Source organism: Falco punctatus (genome assembly GCF_963210335.1).
Source record: "Falco punctatus genome assembly, chromosome: 9".
NCBI classification, from domain to species: Eukaryota; Metazoa; Chordata; class Aves; order Falconiformes; family Falconidae; genus Falco; species Falco punctatus.
In genome coordinates this window covers 49,801,350-49,820,811 of record NC_137589.1, presented here as the reverse complement: position 1 = coordinate 49,820,811, position 19,462 = coordinate 49,801,350, and the positions used below count along the sequence as shown (strand labels likewise).

Genomic DNA, 19,462 nt, shown 5'->3' with positions numbered 1-19,462 from the left:
CACCTGAAAGCTGTGCCCAGAGGGGTCACCCTCACCCTGCGCTTCCTCACCTCTGCTTTCACAAACCCAGTTCTTCAGGGACTTCCAGTACCACAACAGAGACCTTGGCCTGGATGCTGCAGTCGGTAGGGAGACAGCATGAGGAAGGTCTCCCATCAACTCACTAACTCTCCAGATACAGAACAGAGGAAAAGGATAAATGGGAGCCACATCAGCCAGCACGAGATGGCTGAGGCTACAGCACACGGCTGAATGCAGAGGTTAGCTTAAGTCTTGGAAACAAAGAAAAGCAGAATCTCATCTCCTAGAGCAAGAGCTGGAGTTTAGGACTACAGCCTGAGCTGGAATTTGATGGCAATATTAGTACTAGACATAGACCATTCTGAATGCAAAACCTGTTCTGAGGTGCAGTGCACTGCAACATCTCTGAATGCACACACAAGACAAGAAAAAACATGTGGATATGCACGATTCCTCACCTGTAAATGAGTGATGTTTCTATCAATGTCCATCGGGGAGGTGACACAGTTCTGCGAAACATATTTGTAGTTGCTAGGACAAGGCTCGCTGTCCACTGAATTGACGCAGGGAATTGGGATCCGCTCATAACCCCGGGCGATGTCTCTGTCAGTAGGAGAAAGAGAACTGTCACAGGAGAAAAGCTCTGCTGAACAAGGGGCCATTCAGATGCCATCCTGGGGCAGAATTCCTGTCTTTGATCACTGAGCACTCAAAGCATCACAGACTAGAACTGAGTTCATTTTTTCCCCGCCCCGTCTTACAGATTGTTCTGCTTGTGAGTATTTCCATTTGGAGGATGAATTTACAAACCAAGGTCTGAATCAGCATATGCTTCGTTCTTGCTAAGCCCAAACTGACCTTCACACTAATTAAACAAGCTAAGCATGCACTTGCAATCCTTTCTTAAACCAGGTCCCCTGTCGCCCCCGCGCAAAGGCTTTATTTCATGACCCACAAGCAAAGCCAGCCGTATTCTCACCTGCTCACAACCTTCTCTATCTGGGCAGGCTTGTCAGTAGATGATTCTTTGAGAGTCTTGTTCATCTGTAGGGCCACCCAGACCTGAGAGTTAAGGCTGGAGCACTGGAGTGGAGTCTCACCCTCCTTGTTCTTTAAAGTGACATCAGAGCCACGGGAAAGAAAGAGACTGCAAAACAGTAAGGAAGGATGAGGTTAAGCATTCCCCACAAGAAACCGTGCAAGGGGAAAACAAGCTGAATTGCATCCTCCAGCCAGCCCTTAAGGGACAAGGAAGAATCTGTTGAATAATCACCTGAGTTTTCTTTATTAAGCATGGTTCAGTGAATCCTTCTAGGTGAAGGCGCTGGCAGAAGCCACAGACTGGAGCTCTAGGCACTCACGAGAGCTCCAGGCAAACCTCGCCTTGCTTCAGGCGTGACAGGTACCTGGCTGGTACCAGCCTAACTTCAGACAGGCTTGAAACTCTCCGACAGGGAAAGATACGGGGTGGGAAGAGTCAGCTGGAAACGGAACAGTCCCGCAGAAAACTGGTGTTGAACTTGGCCCTTGTTTATACTCACCAGCTTTTGGTGAGTACGCACGGGGACTTCATTCACAGCAGCGACGGAGCAAAGGAAAAGCCCTGTTACCATATTATGCCTGGCTAGTTGTGGGGCGAGTAGGGGAGGAAAAAAAAAGCTTTAATCGAGGATGCCCGACGCCTTTCTGCTGGGAAGCCCAGGCTGAGTACAGCCCCCTGAGCCCTCTGCCTAAGGCTCCAGGACCACTTCCCGTTTTCTGATGTTTTACACCAGCTCTGGCAGCAGCTGGTAGCTCAGGCCCAGTGCCCCCAGGAGCGAGGCGATGGAGAAACAAGCCCTCCATCACAATTTTGGTTTGTGTTTAAATGCCAAAGGCGTTTCCCAGGATCTCCCGAGCTTGCCAGCCTGCATCCAGTAAAAAGAAGTGACCAGGGGAGGGGAGAGAAGTGGCTGGACTGGAGCTGTACTTACACGACACACTCGTAGCGGTTCTCTCTGGCTGCAATATGCAGGGGCGAGTCCCCGTGAATATTCACTGCGTGTAAATCACACTTAGCAGCCAGCAGTATCTCCGCTATGTCAACACAGCCAGAAAAAGCAGCCCAGTGCAAACAAATATTTTCTTCCTGGAGAGAAAGAAAACAGAGTAGAGGCTGTTTAGTGCCTTAAAACCCTATCGCTCTGGGAGCTCTACACCTGCAGGATGCAACATGTGGCTTGCAGTCTCCTTCCCGGCGTTGCTCCTTCTGGCTGGGACTGCCAGGGCGGGCAGGGAAATCTCCGTGCAGACAAGCAGGGAGTTCTCACTCCCGCCGCCTCCGCGCGCCAGCGACGGGGAGGCTGCACATAAAGCGGTCCGTCGCCTGCCTTATACATGCAGGCAAATCGTCTGTCTCTAAGCCACAAAACAATCTGGATCAATCCATGAGAGAGGTGACAGACATGAACAAACATGCTGGAAAAGGCTAGAAGCTGAGCTTCCCCAGCCCAGACAGACAGAAAAGCCAGCATGTCTCCCAGTGCTACAAAATTAAGAGAGTAAGAGCAGAGCACAAGCTACAGGGTATATGAAGGTACTAGAAAGCGAACCGTGAGCCACAGGGAAAGCAATCAATCCGACTTCAGGCATCTCTTAAATACTGTATGTACTCATCTCTCACTAGCGGCACTAGAAATAGCTGAACACTCATCTTTTTGATGGAGATATTTTAAGCGATGATACTCTGTTTTCTGTTACAGTGCAATTTGCAGCACACTTTGAACACTTCCCCACGACAAGCTCTAAAGACGTCGATTACAACAGTCCAATAATAGTAATGATCACCTAACTTTTCTCGTTTGTTTTTTTTTTTTTAAGCAAAAATAAAGCACATCTTTAAGTCACCGCAACTTAACTTATATCCCTCCTTAAACGGGTGTACTGACATACACCAGGGAGTGGGGAGCCCTTTTTCTATAAGGCTTCTGCCTCCCATTATGGTAACATCTAGAATAAAAAAAAACCAAACTCTAACCACATCATGTACCGATCTACAGAAAAAATTAATCCTGTCGATTGCACACCATGTGCTGCCACTCAGACAGGTTACAGACACCTAGGCTCGCTGCTCCGCCTTGCATCGGCTACTGCCTAACAGCGGCATAATTACAATCAAAAGCATTTCTCCCAGAGTATGATGTTTCCCAGCACAAGTGACATTGCTTCTTAATGACTGCAACCAGGAGACACCAAACCTAGGTACAGTAACGGATACGCCATACATACATCTACTAAGAGGACATTTTTCTTTCAAGTAAATTGTTGACTGAGCTGATTTGATTTTCGTCATTTAATGTGTGATCTTGTAACTGGTAGCCAAAAGGCTTCTGCGACAGATCTAACAAGTCAGTTTTGTTCAGAGTCAGCAGTAGGGCTCTGAAGCAACGCAGCAACCCAGAAAGTCCCCTCGACTTTTGATTTTAGGCACAGTATCAGATCCAGACCTGCCTGGGAACTATCTAAGCTATCGAGGAGGTTCCTACCCAGCAGGGCTTTCAGACTGGGGACGGCAACTCCTCAGGCACAGCTGGAGCCTTTCTGAGCCCCAGGAGACAAACATGCCAACACCTACCTCTGCTAGCACCCAAGATAAAGTGAGGCGTTTAGGGAGACAAATACAAACCAGCTGCTTAAATCCCTTGGATTAAAAAAGCACTAGGAGCCCTGGACAACAAAATAGACTGCCATGAGGCATGCTAGAGCGTGAACTGATGGTGGGGAAGGTACTTCACTGTAAAAACTCCGTGAAGAAAGCAGTGAAGCCAGTTACCTTTCATTTATCAAACTATCTCACTATCTCAAACTATTCTCAGGCCAGTGCCTGGAATATCTAATCACACCCCGGTTCACACTCAAGCCTGCCTTACAGGTACTTCTGGGGTTCCAATATCCTTAGAGACAAAAAAGAAAGAAAGAGAAACATACTATTAAGAAAAAAAGAAGAGCAGCAGTGCTGATATTATAATGAGTCCCCTGAACAGAAAGCTGGATGACTGGGGAAAAAAGGAGACAACCATCTCCCTTGTATCTTTCCCGCTTACTTGGAAATCCCTGTGAAACTGCCTGGCACAGCCCCACAGGCAGCACTGCTGGGCCCATGGAGCTCCCAGAGACTCAGATATGGAGCACATCCCACTCGAGCAGGATTTACGGAGGTGAATAGCAGGCCAAGAGCCAGCTCCAGCACGTTTTGCCGCCAGCCTGGGCACGCTCGCTCCACACTGGTGGCTACATGCCTGTTACGCCTAGGAAAAGCCAGGCTTGTGCTACTTGCTGGCAGAGGGTCTGCCCAATCCATCCAGAACACCTAAGCACAAGCTTACGCCCCTCAAAAAGCACGCAGGATGCCCCTAACCCTAACCCATGCCCAGTGCACACTGGCCTGTGACCAACGTGGAGCTGGTAAGTCTGGACTCGAGGGGGATCTGCCTGGCGCAGCATCCAAGTGGCAGCAGGGTGGACCCAGGTGCGTAAGAAGCAGCAAGGCACAGAGCTGACTGCAGCCTGCAGCGCTGCGTACAGCATCCTTATGGGCTGCGTCAGAAGAGCTGAAGGAAAAGGACTTCTTGCCAGCTTCTAAACTTCTCCCCAGAATACGGAGGAAACTTCTCCCACCAGGTACTTTTCACTCACTGCCCCAAACTACCTGTGTCAAGGGACCACTGCGCCTCCCTGCACTGAGCCCAGAATCTGCCTCCTTGGGTTTGTTGGGCTTTTAGACAGAGGTCGTGGTTCATTTCTGAAACGGATTCCAGGAAGAACCTTACATTGTCGCGGATGTTGATGTCTGACCCCTTCGCAAGCAGCAGTTTCACCAGCTCAATATGCTTGTACTCGGTGGCCCAGATCATCGGCGTCCAGCCTCCGTCATCCTGAGGAGGGAAAGGAAAGGGTGAGACATGCGGAACGGGCAGGACAATGCCCTGCTGGCTTCAGCCTCCTGCTGGCTTCAGCCTCCTGCTGGCTTCACAAGCCCCTTGGCAGCCGCAGCAGGGTGCACCTTGCCTGGGAGCACCTTGCCTGGGAGCCACAGACCCCTTCCCTCGCCATGTCTGTGTCTCATCGCTCTCCTTGTCTCCACCACTCCAGGGAGAGGTCCCTCAAGGTCCTGCATGCCCAGCATGATTTGAACCAACACGCCTAGCAGGCTGGAGTTTATTTGCAGCTCAACACACCGGCGATGGATCTCCTGGTTGTTCAAACACAGCTGGCTGTCCAGAAGGCACAACAAACATCCAGCTCGTGTAAAAGCTCTTACAAAAGCTCCCCGAGAAGCCTGGGGGAGCTGGCCTTCCCCCAGAACGAGGAACCCCAATGCCTCACCCTACAGCAATGGCTAAGCTCTGCCATGGCGAGCGCCAGGCTCGACCCATTCCACAGCACACCCACGATGCTACCACCCCTGCTGCTAGGAAGAGCTCCACCAGCAAATCCAGGGTCAAGGACAAAATGCTGATGAAGGCACATGGAACGAAAGTTTCCATGAGGTCAGTGGAGAGGATCGCCTTCTCTAGCAACCAGGAGGCCCATGGCACTGTCACCCCGTAATTCCTCAGGTGCCCCCCAGCAGCAGGACTGTACTTGAGCAATGACTGCACACACTGCTGAGACTTGAGTCCTCGACCTGAGAAAAGCAGTTTCTACCCTTGCAGAAAGGCCTCACCTGGCAGTTGACATCCATCTTCCCGTTGGAGAGGAGGTACTGAACAACATCGTAGTGCCCCTTCTTGGCAGCCAAGTGCAGACACGTGGAGCCCTCCGCATCCTGGACATAACCACAGAACAAGCACTCAGGAGACATGGCTTCCTAGCGTTTCCCATGTCGGCATGACACCAGTGATGCTCAGGAACATCAGGGAAGTTCTCAGACAGAGCAGAGGACTCCAAACCCCCCAGCCCCTTGCCAGGAGGGGAGAGAGCACAAAGCAACGCCAGCACTGAGCAGAGGGAGCTCTACACACAGCTCAGAGGTGCAACCCATGCAGAGTAGGAGGCTGAGAGCGCAAAGGCTATGGGAACAGACGCCTTGGCAAAGCCTAGGGAAGGTACCAGCCCCAAACCCTGACAGACTGACGCTCCCCTTCCACAACAGACCCTCTCCAGCTCTTCCTCTCCATGTGCTGGAGAGCCAAGGGGAGACAGAAATCCCTTACACAGGCAGAGCTTGTACTTTACATCAGCTTTGTCTCAATACCAGATTTTTTTGCTGTGTTTTATTAGCACAAGGCCTTATTATCCCAGCACCTGGCAGCAGGGCGAAGGGGTACCAGGGGCTACCAGGCTGCCAAGAGACCAAGTCCCCAGTGTGCCTGCAACCACCTACCGAGATAGGAGATTAAAAAAAAAAAAAAAAAAAAAAACAGAACGTGAAGGTTGAAAGGAAAAATGCCTTTGGGAGCTGAGAATACAGGGTCCGGTGGAGATGGGACAGGCTGTGAGTCACGACAGAGACACTCCCACACTAACAGGAAAGGTCTCAGTGGCTGAAGCCTGATTTTTATCAGGCATTTATATCCCACGAGCAAGCTGCAAGGCCCAGAGACCAGGAAATAAGGAGGAGGAAATGAAAGACTGAAAACACAAATGACTCCTTCCAGCTAAGACTCTGGAAGCAACATTGGAGGTGAGAGTTTTTGGATGGAGCAGAGCTGAGAGTGTGGTGGCACAGGGCTGGGGAGCAACCCTCTGAGCAAGGATGGGACATCCTGGGTTAGGGGTTACACTGTGTGGGCTCCTTTGGGTAAAGAAGGGATTTCCACATCCCCATATTGCCTGCCGTACCTGAATCATGCTACAGCTTTCCCCTCAAATTAGCATGAGCCAAGTGCAGCTTCTCAACCCTACGGGCAGCAGGCACATTTTAATAAAAAAGTTCCTGCAGATTTTGTGGGTGGGTTTTTAACAGGATCAAAACCTTCACCCAGGGGTCTGAGAAGCCCCCATCCACCCCACCGCTGTCCTCAGCATCCCCTCCACCCGGCAGCCCTGCTGGGCCAGGCTGGGCAGGCTCAGCACACCCACAGCAGTTACCGTCTGGATTCCTCATCGAAATGGCTGATTTTAAACTGCAATGTTGCTGCTTTCAAAAAGATGACTAATTCGGTGCAAGAAACTAATTAACATAATAAACTAGTCTAGACTTCAGATGCGATCTCGGGCTTCTAATTTGCTTTTGCAAGCTCAGGATTTTCTTCCTTCCTTTAAAAGCTAAAACCCCCCTCTTTTCTCTTCCACAGGAACAAATCAGGTGAGAGACATCTGGATTGCTCCAAGACACTTGGGAGAGTGGCCAGCATGAGCTCACGTGTGTCTGTCCTGTCTTTTCCCCCTTCCCAGCTCAGAACCAGGCTCCTGAGGATCTTTTTAAGGCTCGGGGTGGGCAGCACTCGCTATCTTGTGCAATCCTCCTAGCCCTGCTAGCTCCTTCGTGAAAAGAACATCCTGACTCTGCCGTACGCCCCAGCAATAGCAGAGGAGCGTGCCTACAGCAGCAGGTTGTAACAATAAGAAGTTCACATGGGGAGGGTTCCTGTGTTCCAAATAGCATCTGATTTATGGGACTAATAAACGATCTGTACGTTTTCCAAGATTGCAAAGTAACCAGAGCATGCTGAAGGCAAACAGACAGCTGCATTTTATTGTATTTGTTTAAATTAAAGGGTAGAGTTTAAAGATGGGGTCCAATTTTGCCACCGCAGCGTGACTGCAAGAAACCACACATCAGTCCTTTGGAAAGCAAAGCTTCCTCTGTCATTTTCGCTGGCTTGGCAAGCACCTAATTACCAACTCATCTTAAAATGTCACCCTAAAATCCTCATTATTAGAGTCTATAGAGAAGGAAACTCTGAAATCAAACTCCAAATTCAAATGCAATGGATTTGTGACACTAATACTTAGTGGTCCCCATACGAAATCAAATACCTGCTACATTTGGGGCCACAAACTAATGTAGCAAGTGGCAGCACTTGCCCCAGAGTGCTCCCAGCCAGGACACAGCGCCGTGAGAATGATCCTACCAACAAGCACAGCCTCGCCAAGCCTTCGCGCCCAAGACAAGCAGGTCCGTTTCCCCTCTGCCTGTGTACTCCCACCCAAGACTTAAAACCTATCAAGAAAGAAACAGTGAACAGAAGCTTCTTCAGGAGAAAAAGAGAAGAAATAAACTGCTACCTTAGGATCTACTAGTGCTCCAGCCTTGATAAGGTATTTCACAGTTTCCAGATGGTTGTTTTCTGCTGCTTCCATCAGTGGGGTCCTCTGGTCTTCAGAGCAGGTGTCTATATTGGCACCAGCCTGTTACAGAGGCCAAGGCAAACACAAGGACAGTTATAATCATCACCAGTTAGCAGCGGAAGGATGTGGGAGCAGAAATTTCGTAGGAAGTTTTTTCCTGAAATTTAGCCATATTAAGCAGAGGCGGGGGGTGGGGGGGTAAGAAATAAAACCAGGAAAGGCGGCAGTCCAACTTCACCTGTTTTGGAAAGCAGCACACACTGTCTGCCCCCTCTCCTGCCTTCTACAGCCAGTAACTGGGGCATAAGAAAGCCAAGAGCTGTTATTAAATAACTCCTGTTATTAATGGATTTTGTATCGCTACATTCTAGATACTGTTTGTGTAACAATTTGGAAAAATCAGCCCCCTCCTTTTTCCAGCAGCTTCGTTTTCCCTGGCCTATCATTTCTACAGACACAATGAACAAAACAACCAGCTCTTCCCAATGTCACAAGCAGTAGGAACAACTTGCTGATTGCAAGAGGTAGGAGCCGTAAAAAAAAAAAAAAGTCCTACAGATTGGCTAACTATTCCCGTTGAAGTCAACGTTAACATTTCTAGAGGTCTCTGAGCATCTGTTCAGTTCAACATGGAGTACCTTGGACCAAAATCTTACTTTTTTCCAAAACACTACTGTGTCACGTACCTTGCCTGCTTTAACTCTTCAGCTTAGCTCAGTAACCCACCCAATACTTAAAACCAAAAGAAAATTGTAGAGATGGCACAATTCCGGGCAGGCCACGCAGGCGTACGTACGGGTGAAGCACAGAGCTGTTTACAGCAGCCACACACTGACCCAGGTTCACTTGGCACAAGAAGTTGGCCCCACGGCTTCCAGGTGCCTCCCACTGAATGCATTTGTTTTGATCACTTTTAAATAGCTACAGCTATTTAAACCAGACCAGAGAAGAGGCACTTTGAGTTTAACAAGCTGGGGATGTTCCCAGCCAAATACTGTGCTACTGCAGTAGCCAGACATCAGGGAAGAGACAAGAAGATGAAGGACCTTGGATACAAGCCAACCCTAGTGAGACTCAGTTCAAATTGTTTGTCACCCCTTGCCAATTTTGTTCCTTTTACTAATATGAGTCGTTCCATTGCCTTCATGTACGGTAACTGAAGTGAGTGAGAGCAGCAGGGTAGGGCCATAGCTGCATCTTCGGACAGCACTCCAAAAGCATCTTAACTCCAGACACTGAAATGCAACATCTCAGCAGGCTCATTTTCAGAGATGTGGCATTGCTGTTTTCTCGAAAGCCCTTTAAGGTTTACCAGTCACACAGGGCAAAGAAAACATACTTCCAGTCACTCCGGACCATGTACGCCAGTACAAAACGCAAAAGCTGTAACTTTTAAAATCCTTTTTTCTTCACGTCATTTTGGAGTGGGTCAACAAGAACACCTCTTTGTCCTTGACCATCTTCCCTCAATTAGAATCCAAATCTCAGCCAACAAGCCAAACTTGCATCTTTCTTTCCCTCCTGTCCACGTGCGGGACATTTACATCACAGAGGAAAATCCTGCTGGAGTTATCCAGGTTTTGACAGAAGGGAAGACAGGGTCTGCTACCTTCCGGGTTCCAGAGCCTACCTGCCTTCGTTACAAAGAGCAACGCGGCAGCAGCTTGCATCCCACGTGCAGCCTGCCTGCGGTCAGCCTGCACTGGCACACCGCTCTGCTCTGCGGCTCCCACGTGCTCCACTGTGCCCTGCATCGAAGTTTCACATGCTCATTGCCCAGAGCAAAGCCTGCTTGGAGAACAGCCTAGAAAGACAGCTTCAGTCCTCTGACCTAAGACCTCAGGTTACTCTGCACCACTCCTTCCTTAGCAAACCCTGAGAACGAGAAGGTTTTTTTACAGGAGGGATGCTTCAGTGCTGATTTCCAAGCGTGTTTTAGCCATGTGAGGGAGGAGACCAAAAACCACAGAAAATTGCTTGTACAGAAGAATGTAAGTGGAGACAGACCTGAATCAGCATATGGCAGATGTCCACATGGCCAGACTCAGCGGCAGCGTGGAGAGGGGTTCTCTTATTCTGATGCTCCATTTTAAAATTGGGGTCAATCCCATCCACTGAAAAAGAAAGCAGAGATGCTTTCAACCTCAATTCAGAGATCAGAGAAAAGCGTAACAGGAGAATCAGGTCTCAGCTAAAGGCTTTTAAAGGACAGCTTTCCAGCCCATCCTCAGTCCTTCTCAAGGCTCACTACACATTCAAGCCAGAAAGCTCTCAGGGTAGTCCCACAGACATTTGATATGCAACAGCCCTCCAACCAAGAGTTTCAGAAACACCATGGAATTTAATACCTTTCAAGGCATTACAATTTCTGCACAGGCTGTCTTCCTCAGATTCACAATTCACCACCTCTCAGTGCAACAAAACCAAAAAACACCATACAATGATAAAAAGAAAAAAAAAAAGCTGCTTTGTTTAAAGCAACACGGAAGTTGGAGACAGAGTCGGTACTACCTGGGCTTTTTTGTCTCACCACTATTAACTGCAATTAATATTAGCAATCCTTGTTGCATCCTTGCAGACATAGGTCTACAAAATGGATGGAGCTTCTCCAACTAACACAAGCTCGGGATCTGGCCAGAGATTCACACAGCTGTGCAAAGACTGACAGACGATGATGACAGCCAGACAAAGATGTCTGGGCATGATAACATGTTGCATATGATGAGGCCGTAGTTAAATATCAATGAATAACATTTTTGTGCTATTGAAGACACAAACAATGAAGCTAACACTTGCTAGACAAAAAAAGAAGAATCTGATAAATGACAAGAACAGAAAGCATCCAAAAATGTACTGCAAAGTACTGGAGTGGAAAGGAAATGATCCCAAGGAAACACTGTGTCCTTCAAAGGGGGAGATTCCTCCGGAATATTTGTTGGTAAAAAGAAGCTCAGCAGCTCCAAGTCATCCGGTGACAGACAACAATGTACCCCAAAACAAACCCTGTATATTGAAGGGCTCTTTCTTTCTGCTCTCTTGCTCATGCCTCCCAGCTTAAGCGGACTCCCACCTTTTTAGCTCTCTACTGGATGCAAAAACCTGACTATCCCATGGCATGGAGAGAAAAAGTTCTGTGGGACTGGAAAAATCACATGTAGGTCACCTGGGGACAGAAACAGCTTCTCTGAATAAAACCATGCCCAAATGCAGAAACAGGTTGGGAGCAGGTCCACATTTCACAGAAAGATGAAGCCATTTCCAATGACACATCACTTGTAAAGTGTCTTTTCTCCTCCAACTCCACTCACAGGGGGCAGTGGGGAATATGACGTCCTGCCATGCTGGGAACTGGACTCTGGCAGCTGCCTGGCAGGAGCTGGGAGTACTGCCAGACACACAATGTCCTGGGAAGGAGCCACCTACCCAACATAAGCAGGACTTTTTGCAGCTCTCCTTGCCTCGCAGAGAAGTACAACTGCTTTGGATGGAACCGTAACTTCTTGGGTCTACAGGAGGGGAGGCAAGAGGCACAATTAATACTCACTGAATAACACTCCCGGTATTTCACCCCACCCCGCTGCTACCCTACATGCATGACAAAGTCTGTCCCTATGGCACAGCTCCAGAGTGCCAGCAAAACACAAGAACAACAAGTCTCCAGAAGGAGGTCTTAAAACTTCCAGCCCCGACCACAGCCAGCCTTGGGCTAACGAGGGCTGTATCTACTCAGCACCGCTCACCAACAGATTCTGGGTCTTACTACTGTGAACAGGCACTCCCAATAGTTACAGCTGTGATTGGAGGGACAGTGAAAAACTAAATCCTCCAGATAAAGCAATGCAACATTTAGAGCTGTAACTGTTCTCTTCAATCAGTGATCTGTTGGGGGTGACAAACGACTGAAAAAGGGTCTGGGTGGGACCAAAATCCAGAGAAGCTAAACCTCATTCTTCTCTAGGTTAAGCAGCTTTGCTGGGAACTGGAGGGACCCAGCAGTCTTTTTCTTACTTTTCGGAGTCCAGGGCAATCAGGGCACTTTCCAGAGTTTCTTTAACCGGTCCCTGGGTCAGGCTAGTAGTAGGCTTTGGAAAAACTGAAGACCCAGCCATGTCAAACCCCTCAGCAGCTGAACTTTCTGGCTTGTCTTCCTCTGACAACCGTGACCCAGTGCCACTGAAGAGAAAAAAATGAGAGACAGCCAAAGCACAACCATTAAAAATACACAACAGCGCGTATCTTATGCCAAAGAAGGAAAGGAAATGGATTTTAAATACAGATAAGCTTAAGTGAAATTGAAACACAAACCAATATATTATACATCCTTTTTGGTAAGACCTTGCCCCAAAGAAGAGCTGCACTGCCCTATGATTACAATTTGATGTACTCTGTGCTACAGGAAACCCCGGAATGTAGCACAAGTCATAACAGCCACCAGAACAAGATCAGGTCAGACAAGAACTCGGAGCACTTTTCAACACGGGGATGGCTTGATTTGTGCTTTCCTCTGCATTTTCATCCTCTCTTTACACCTGTGCCCACTGGTGAAAGTCAGGAGCTATAGCTTGATACTGCATGAATTTCCCTGTCACTCAGCAGACCTGGCAACATCAACTTGTTCCACTACTACTTCCATTCCTAACAACAAGAGGAAGGAATGGGTTTAAGTCCTGAACCCCCTGTATCTTCACAGTCTCTGCCCCAGCTCACCCTGTGGCTGCTGTGCTCTTCTCCAGCACAAAGAGCAAAACAAAACACACTTGCAGATTCCTGCAGCTGAGTTTGGGTTGTCAGAGCAGGACCAGAAAGCACTTTGCTCCATCAGGAGGAGCACAAGCATCCCAACGCAAAGTATGGTCTCCCGAGCTCACCTCCCTGTCGTGGTGTCAGCCCTTCCCTCCACAGCCGCTGGTTTCTGCTGGTCATAGGTCAGTGACACCGTCGAGGTCGTGTCTGCTTTTGCTATTGTCACCTCCTTTGCCTTGGAGGCCTCTTCCCCGCAGTGTGGGCAGTAGCTCATGTCGTTGACCTGGGAGGCACAGTTCTTGTGGAAACGGTGGGAGATGCTGCTCTCCGGCTGACACTCCATGAAAGTGCCCTAAAAAGACCACATGGAAGAAATTCACACCTTGGTCACTACATGCCTTACCCCTTCTACATGCTTCATCCGCAGATCTCTTAAACACTTCTTTCATCACCACTCTTGTCCCTGGCGCTTCCAATACAGTAAGCAAGCACTGCCACTTCTTTAGAAAAGAACAAAAGCAAGGTAATGGGAGAAAAAACTCACTCGGTTAGGGACTGCAAAGCAAGTTTTTTAATTGTGCTTGGGAAACAGAACCAAGAAGTCCCAATTTCCAGCTCTTTCCTCTTAACGCTTGAAGTTCTCACTTATGTTCCTAGAAGTGCCAGTGTACTGTAAGGACGCCCCCAAAACTGGAAAAAGAAAACTTCAGACCTATGTGCTGAGCCAGCATGAAAACTACCCAACAAAGCTGCGCACAAACCATTCAAGGACCTACATGAATATAATTACATCAGCTGTCACCCCAATGTAACCTCAAGTATGCGACCTCCCTGCTTGGACCAGCCCCATACACTGTTTAATGCCAATAATGTGGCTGACTGCACATTCAACAAACATGGGCAACTTTGCTTAAAATGAAGTTTCCCTTTCCAGCGAAGTCCTTCGAACTGAACTGAGGGTACCCCAGAGTTCAGTGCCCTGTGGTACCAGTGCTACCCGAAGCCCTGCTGTGCTCTGTGTTACTAGTGACGGATAGCACAGACAAACCCTCCCAGGTTCACCTGTGTGAAGTGACATGTCACTGAGAGACGTACAAGCATGTAAGGGAAGGCTAGTTAAAACCCACTCTTCTCCTGAATTCACGGTCCTCCCAAGCAATCTAATTAACTCTGTTTCAGCTTTGCAAAATGCCTTTAAGGGTTTTGAGGATTTTATCTTTTAAATGATCTTTGACTCAGCATGAAAACCCAGGATGGCTCCATTTATTACAATAACGCTTAAGACTACTGTAGCATCTTTCATTGAGTCATCTTGAAGAACACTACCATCAGACAATTAAGCCTTCTCGTCACCCCGTGAGGCCCTCAACTGGTGTTTTTCAGCTTTACCAACAGGGAAGCTAGGACACTGATGACTTAAAGGACTGGACCAATGCTATTAAAAGCCTCAGTGGCAGAGGTGGAGGAAGCAGCAGCAGATCTCAAAGACTGCCTTGTTCCAGTGCCATTGCTCAGGTTCCCCACCTAAACCGTCGTGAACAGGCTGGGGGGACACAGATGTGTGTACACAGATTCATTTACAAACCAAGCTAATACAATTTTTGATGTGATTGGTCTGTACAGAGAAAGAAAAGAAAACCTTGTTCCAAAGAAATTTGTTCCTAAGGCAAGTCTTCCACGGTGTGAAATCCCAGTGAAAACCCTTCGGTAACACCCCTCGGGGTCTCCAGGAAAATAAAAGATGACGATTGCAGCTACCCTCACACACATCCCTGTTGAAAACACCACCTGATGTGCTGTGGAACGAGGTGGAGCTGATGCCAGGAAGTCAGTAAACCCCTTTAGGTACCATCTCCACCTTCAGCTCTTCCAGCTACTGCGACAGGTACCCCCTTCCCTAGATCGAGAGCACGGACTTACTGCAGTGCAAAAGTATCCACAGCCAGGGCAACACTGGTGTTTCACCATCCTCCCTCTATGGTCCTCACACAGCACCAAAAGCTGGACTTTGTTAGACGGGCGCATCAGTTCATACTTAACCACACTGTTTGTGCATCGGCCCAGCTGGAACAGGAGAAATTAAAGGAAATGAAATTACTGGAGACCAAAACACTCTCTGTGCTTGTGCGGAGGAAGATTTTTGCACACTGCTTTGATGAGCCCTGGCTTTTTCACAGTAATTCCGATGTGTGCCAGATAGCATTAGCAGTGCAGCAGGAAGCTGTGAAAGCTGCTCTCTCAGGAAGAAATGCATCATTTACTAACATGCATGTGGACCCCGGGCCCTTTGCTCCTTGCAAGGAAAAAAAAAAAAAAATGGTCACGGGAAATACGCAACAGCCAAGCAGCGGCAGAAGGGGCAGTCCCAGGGGCCTGACTCACACAACATACACTCTCCTTTTGCCAGGAAGAGTGGGTGTCGGTGACCAAGAGAACAAGACCATATGCACTAAATCTTGTTACTGTTCAAAAGCGTAAGTCACAGGAAGAAAAAGGGAAAATAATTGCTCTTCATTGCTAGGGAAGTTATCGCCTGCGCTGGTTCCAGCACTGGCCCCTGCCCAGACCACAGGGATGAATAGCCAGGCTTTCACAAGAGCTCAGCTAACGTCACACTTTTGTGTTTTCTGAAGGATTTCACCAACGTACAGCTCTGGGCTTAGAATGCTGTCTTCTCGTGCACCACCTTGTTCTGTTAATGACAGCAGGCTCCGTAATTGGGGCTCGCTTTTTCTCATCAGTGCTACTCGTTCTGCTGCCTCAGAAGGATCAGCGCTTCCTTCTGCTGCCCCCATTCATACCTCTACATTTTCACAACCCTGTTGCCACCTGCTAGTGTGCCACAACGCCGCTTGGGTTCTCTAAGTTCCTCTGGATAATAACCTTGCCTTCCCCAGATGCTTGGCAAAGGACATTCATAAACTAGAAATACAAACATGAAAGGCTGCTACAAGGAAACGTCCCTACTGAAATCTGTGCATGGTTTACTGCGTGCTGTCACCGTGAGCAGAGGAGTCAGTCAGGAACCTGCTCACCACCAATAGACTGTCCCTCTGGTCTAGCTCTTTCATCTGCTGCTTTTTCTCAACAAAACTAGACATTCTAATTTTTCTTTTTTAAAATTCCATTTCTCCTGCAGAATCAACACCCCTACAGAAAAAAAAAGAGAACGGGTTTTAACCTAGGCTCACCACTCGCCCCTAGAATCTCTGACTCAACTTACCCAAATTCCAGCTGCAAAGTCTACCTGTGGCTGTGAGACTTTGGCTAGCCTGATCACCGCTAACACACAGACCCCAGGGGCTGCAGGGGTGGCAGGAAAGGACCATTGCATCGGTTTTTACTTATGAGCTGAGGAAATTTCATTAACACGTGAAAAGCTGTACTGTCCATGTGAGGAAGCCCCTGCATTACTATGTCACACTACTTATTTGTTAGAAACTCTAAAAAACTACGACATGATTAATTGCTATTTTCCAACCATTAGAGAGTGCAGCAGGGTGCTCATAACTATTTATAACACTCTCCAAGGACATCACAGTCTGGAGAACCCACTATTCACACATATAATATTCTTATAACATCTATGAGTCACTTATCCCATTATGAAAAAAATCTAACATAAAGCATGGCCTTTGCTATTCCTCCCTGATTTATCCAGGGACAGAACTGTCAAACCACCACACACATGAGAAGGAACTCTTTCACTGCCTTTCGTTTATTTAGAAACCCTGGGGTCCCCCTCTCTCCTGGAAGTCTTCAGGGCATTCTCCCCTTAATGAATCAATTCTGCCATGCTTCGGAAACTCCCTTCTCTGTAGGTACCAGCATGTACTAACAGAAGCAGAGCTGGGATGCCAATCTGATTATCCCTTTCTTCCTCCATCCACCCTTCTCCTGGGATCCTACAGGAGAACCAGGGATATTCCCACTCCCTGTCCTACTACCAGCAAGTATCCAAGCACTGCAGTGTGACTGCAGCCAGCTGAAGCTTAGAAGAAACCCAAGAGCATCCCAGCAAAAGGAGGATCTACCAAGTATGTTCCTGTCCTGCAGTCTCACTCTCCAGCCTCTGGGAGAGGGTCACTTCTGCCACTTTAATTCCACACTTCTGGAACCAGCAGAGCCCAACTAGCCCAGCTGTGATCGACTGAAAAGCATCGAGTGCAGTAATTTTCAGTCAGCCAGACCTGGAGGCTGCGCAGGGCTGCCGGGACATAGGAAGCTTTGTCACAGAAGCCTCTTAGGGGAGGAAGAGAGAGGAAGGCTGGGGCAGGCTGAGCCGGCGGAGGGCATGCCAAGTTCCCGAAGCTCAAGAGCTGGCTACAGAAAGGTTTGCATCAGCTCCTTCGTAGTCAAGGGAAACCAGCTCCAAGCTTCCTCTGATTGGATTTTCTCACTTTGATGCATGCTAATGTATTTTAGCCCACTTGGCCTCAAGTGTGCCAGTTACATCAACTTGATCCAGCCGCACAGGCCAGGACAAGCAGGAGAGATCCACCCAGCGCCTCTCCAACTGCAGAGCGCACCACCTCCTCCCTTCTGCGTGCTTCAACCCAACCGTGCGACACACGCAAAGCGCCGGAGCCCTCAGCTTAGCAATGAGGTGTTTGCCCTGCCATTCCCGCACACCAGTGGGCTCCCACTCTAGCAGGCTGCAGAGCCCCTGCGTGACCCGACACGTCTTCCTGCCACAGCTTTTTATTCTTTGTGTCTTTGTCCTCAGCAGAAAAGTCTGTGAGAAGCTGAAAGACAGGCTCCTACCTCGTTATCCACACTCTCCGTGGCCATGCACTGGTTGTTGGCTAGCGTGGTGATCTCTCTGCTTTTGGGGGTCTCCATTCGACAGCTACAGAGGGGGACTTCCTGGAGACCATCTACTTCCATTGCTTCAGGACCATTGGAAAGACCTGGAGTACAGAAGACCAGTAAATCAACTCAGAAATTCTCTTCCCGGAGAAAGGATGCAGCCCGTCAACATCACCCCTGTCCCGTGGCATCTTCCCATTCCATGTCCTGAAATGCTCTCAAGGCATTATCTAACACCTCTGAGACCCCTTTCTTACACCAGCTGGAGTTTGGAAAAGCATCCTGTACTTTTCTAAGTCCAGCCACACCACTGCTGACTGTGCTGAAATCAGGAATAGTAAGTTAAGAACAGTTTACTCTGAGAAAACCTCAACAAGGAAAAGCAATGATTAGGTACGGATTTTTACCAGCCTGTCTCTCCTCCCCACCTGCCCCACAACACTGCTCTGGCACCAGGGTGTTTGTAGGAAACCAGCCGGCACTAGAAATTTGAATAGTTAGTGGAGTGATAAATAGAGAAGATCAGGAAAGCATAAACTTCTATTTGTAGAGGCTTATTACACAGATGGGAAAACAAAATTCTTGGGACTGTTTGGTCTCAGTCAACCAAGAATTATTTATTTTGGAAAGACAACAAACCAGGGAAAAGAAAGCAACAAGATGCTGAGATGTTCTTGCCTTCTCCTCATCTCTTTCAGATTTTAAACATTTTCAAACCTATGTAAAGGTGGATAATGGATTTTGAGGGGGCTCACCACCAGGTACGGGGGCACAGAGTGAACGTTCCTGTGGCTTCTCTGGATTCAACTCAATCACGAGGTCACCTGTCATTGCAAAACACTGGCCTAATGACAAAGGGGTTGCTTCTAGTCCTACCCTCCTATTCTAATCCTACACAGTCGTAACACCTCTTTGCAACATTTTTAATACAGAAGCAAACCCTCGCATATTTGCCTTTGGAGTGGCTCACCCTGAAGTGCCACAAGCTCTCCCCACCCAAGGCTGCTGTGGGACTGAGTCCCAGCGTGAAGGAAGTGTGCTGCTGGCTTTTCAGCTTTGGAAAGGGGAATTATTTTGCTGCAAAGTTTTGAAGACTAATTTCATTCCTGGGGGAGATTCCTCTTTAGCTGCTCTGGCAATGGCAGCATTCTCTCCCGCAGCACCCTGCCCGTGGGCACGGCCCCATCAGCAGAGCACAAGTCCCTTTCATCTTGTAAAGGGTTTCCTTCAGCCAAAAAGTTCCAAGACCAAGCCAAGAGCGCGGATGGGGTATTTCAAGACACACAAGCAGAGGGAAAGTCCTTGCAGTTTTCATGTAAAATCCTGTCAAGACCTGAAAAGGTTTAAGATCATCTTCTAGTACTGCAAATCACAAAGCTCCTTCTTCACCCTCCGAGCTGCCACTTTCACAATCTTTTTGACATCCAGAGGCTCTGGTGAAAGCATCCCTCATCCAACCGGACCCTCCCCTGGTGCTGAGCACTCCCACCCACTCCTTGATGCGCCTCCAGCAGAAGAGCCAGACACCCTTGGAAAGCACGAGAGTGATGGGGACAGACGGACAGATCCAGGTCAGCCAGGAGATACAGGATCTGAGGCAAGCTCAGCATTGGTA

The 19,462-nt window shown here is 48.5% G+C and overlaps 1 protein-coding gene across 14 annotated transcripts in view; it reads right to left on the bottom strand.

Annotated features, from left to right (window-relative positions):
• Positions 1 to 19,462, bottom strand: part of EHMT1 (euchromatic histone lysine methyltransferase 1) — a 121,544-nt gene that overhangs the window by 13,777 nt on the left and 88,305 nt on the right. For 12 of the 14 annotated variants that reach the window (XM_080402126.1, XM_080402123.1, XM_080402122.1 and 9 more), the window contains 12 exons: positions 17,803 to 17,948; positions 14,959 to 15,102; positions 13,164 to 13,390; positions 12,304 to 12,468; positions 11,719 to 11,801; positions 10,303 to 10,409; positions 8,233 to 8,355; positions 5,726 to 5,827; positions 4,830 to 4,934; positions 1,995 to 2,149; positions 1,001 to 1,168; positions 480 to 624 (listed from right to left, as the gene is read on the bottom strand). In XM_080402126.1, the coding sequence (XP_080258252.1) occupies positions 480 to 624; positions 1,001 to 1,168; positions 1,995 to 2,149; positions 4,830 to 4,934; positions 5,726 to 5,827; positions 8,233 to 8,355; positions 10,303 to 10,409; positions 11,719 to 11,801; positions 12,304 to 12,468; positions 13,164 to 13,390; positions 14,959 to 15,102; positions 17,803 to 17,948 (1,670 nt within the window). The remainder of the gene's footprint in view (positions 1 to 479; positions 625 to 1,000; positions 1,169 to 1,994; positions 2,150 to 4,829; positions 4,935 to 5,725; positions 5,828 to 8,232; positions 8,356 to 10,302; positions 10,410 to 11,718; positions 11,802 to 12,303; positions 12,469 to 13,163; positions 13,391 to 14,958; positions 15,103 to 17,802; positions 17,949 to 19,462) is intronic. The other 2 variants (XM_080402128.1, XM_080402121.1) reach the window with 1 other exon arrangement.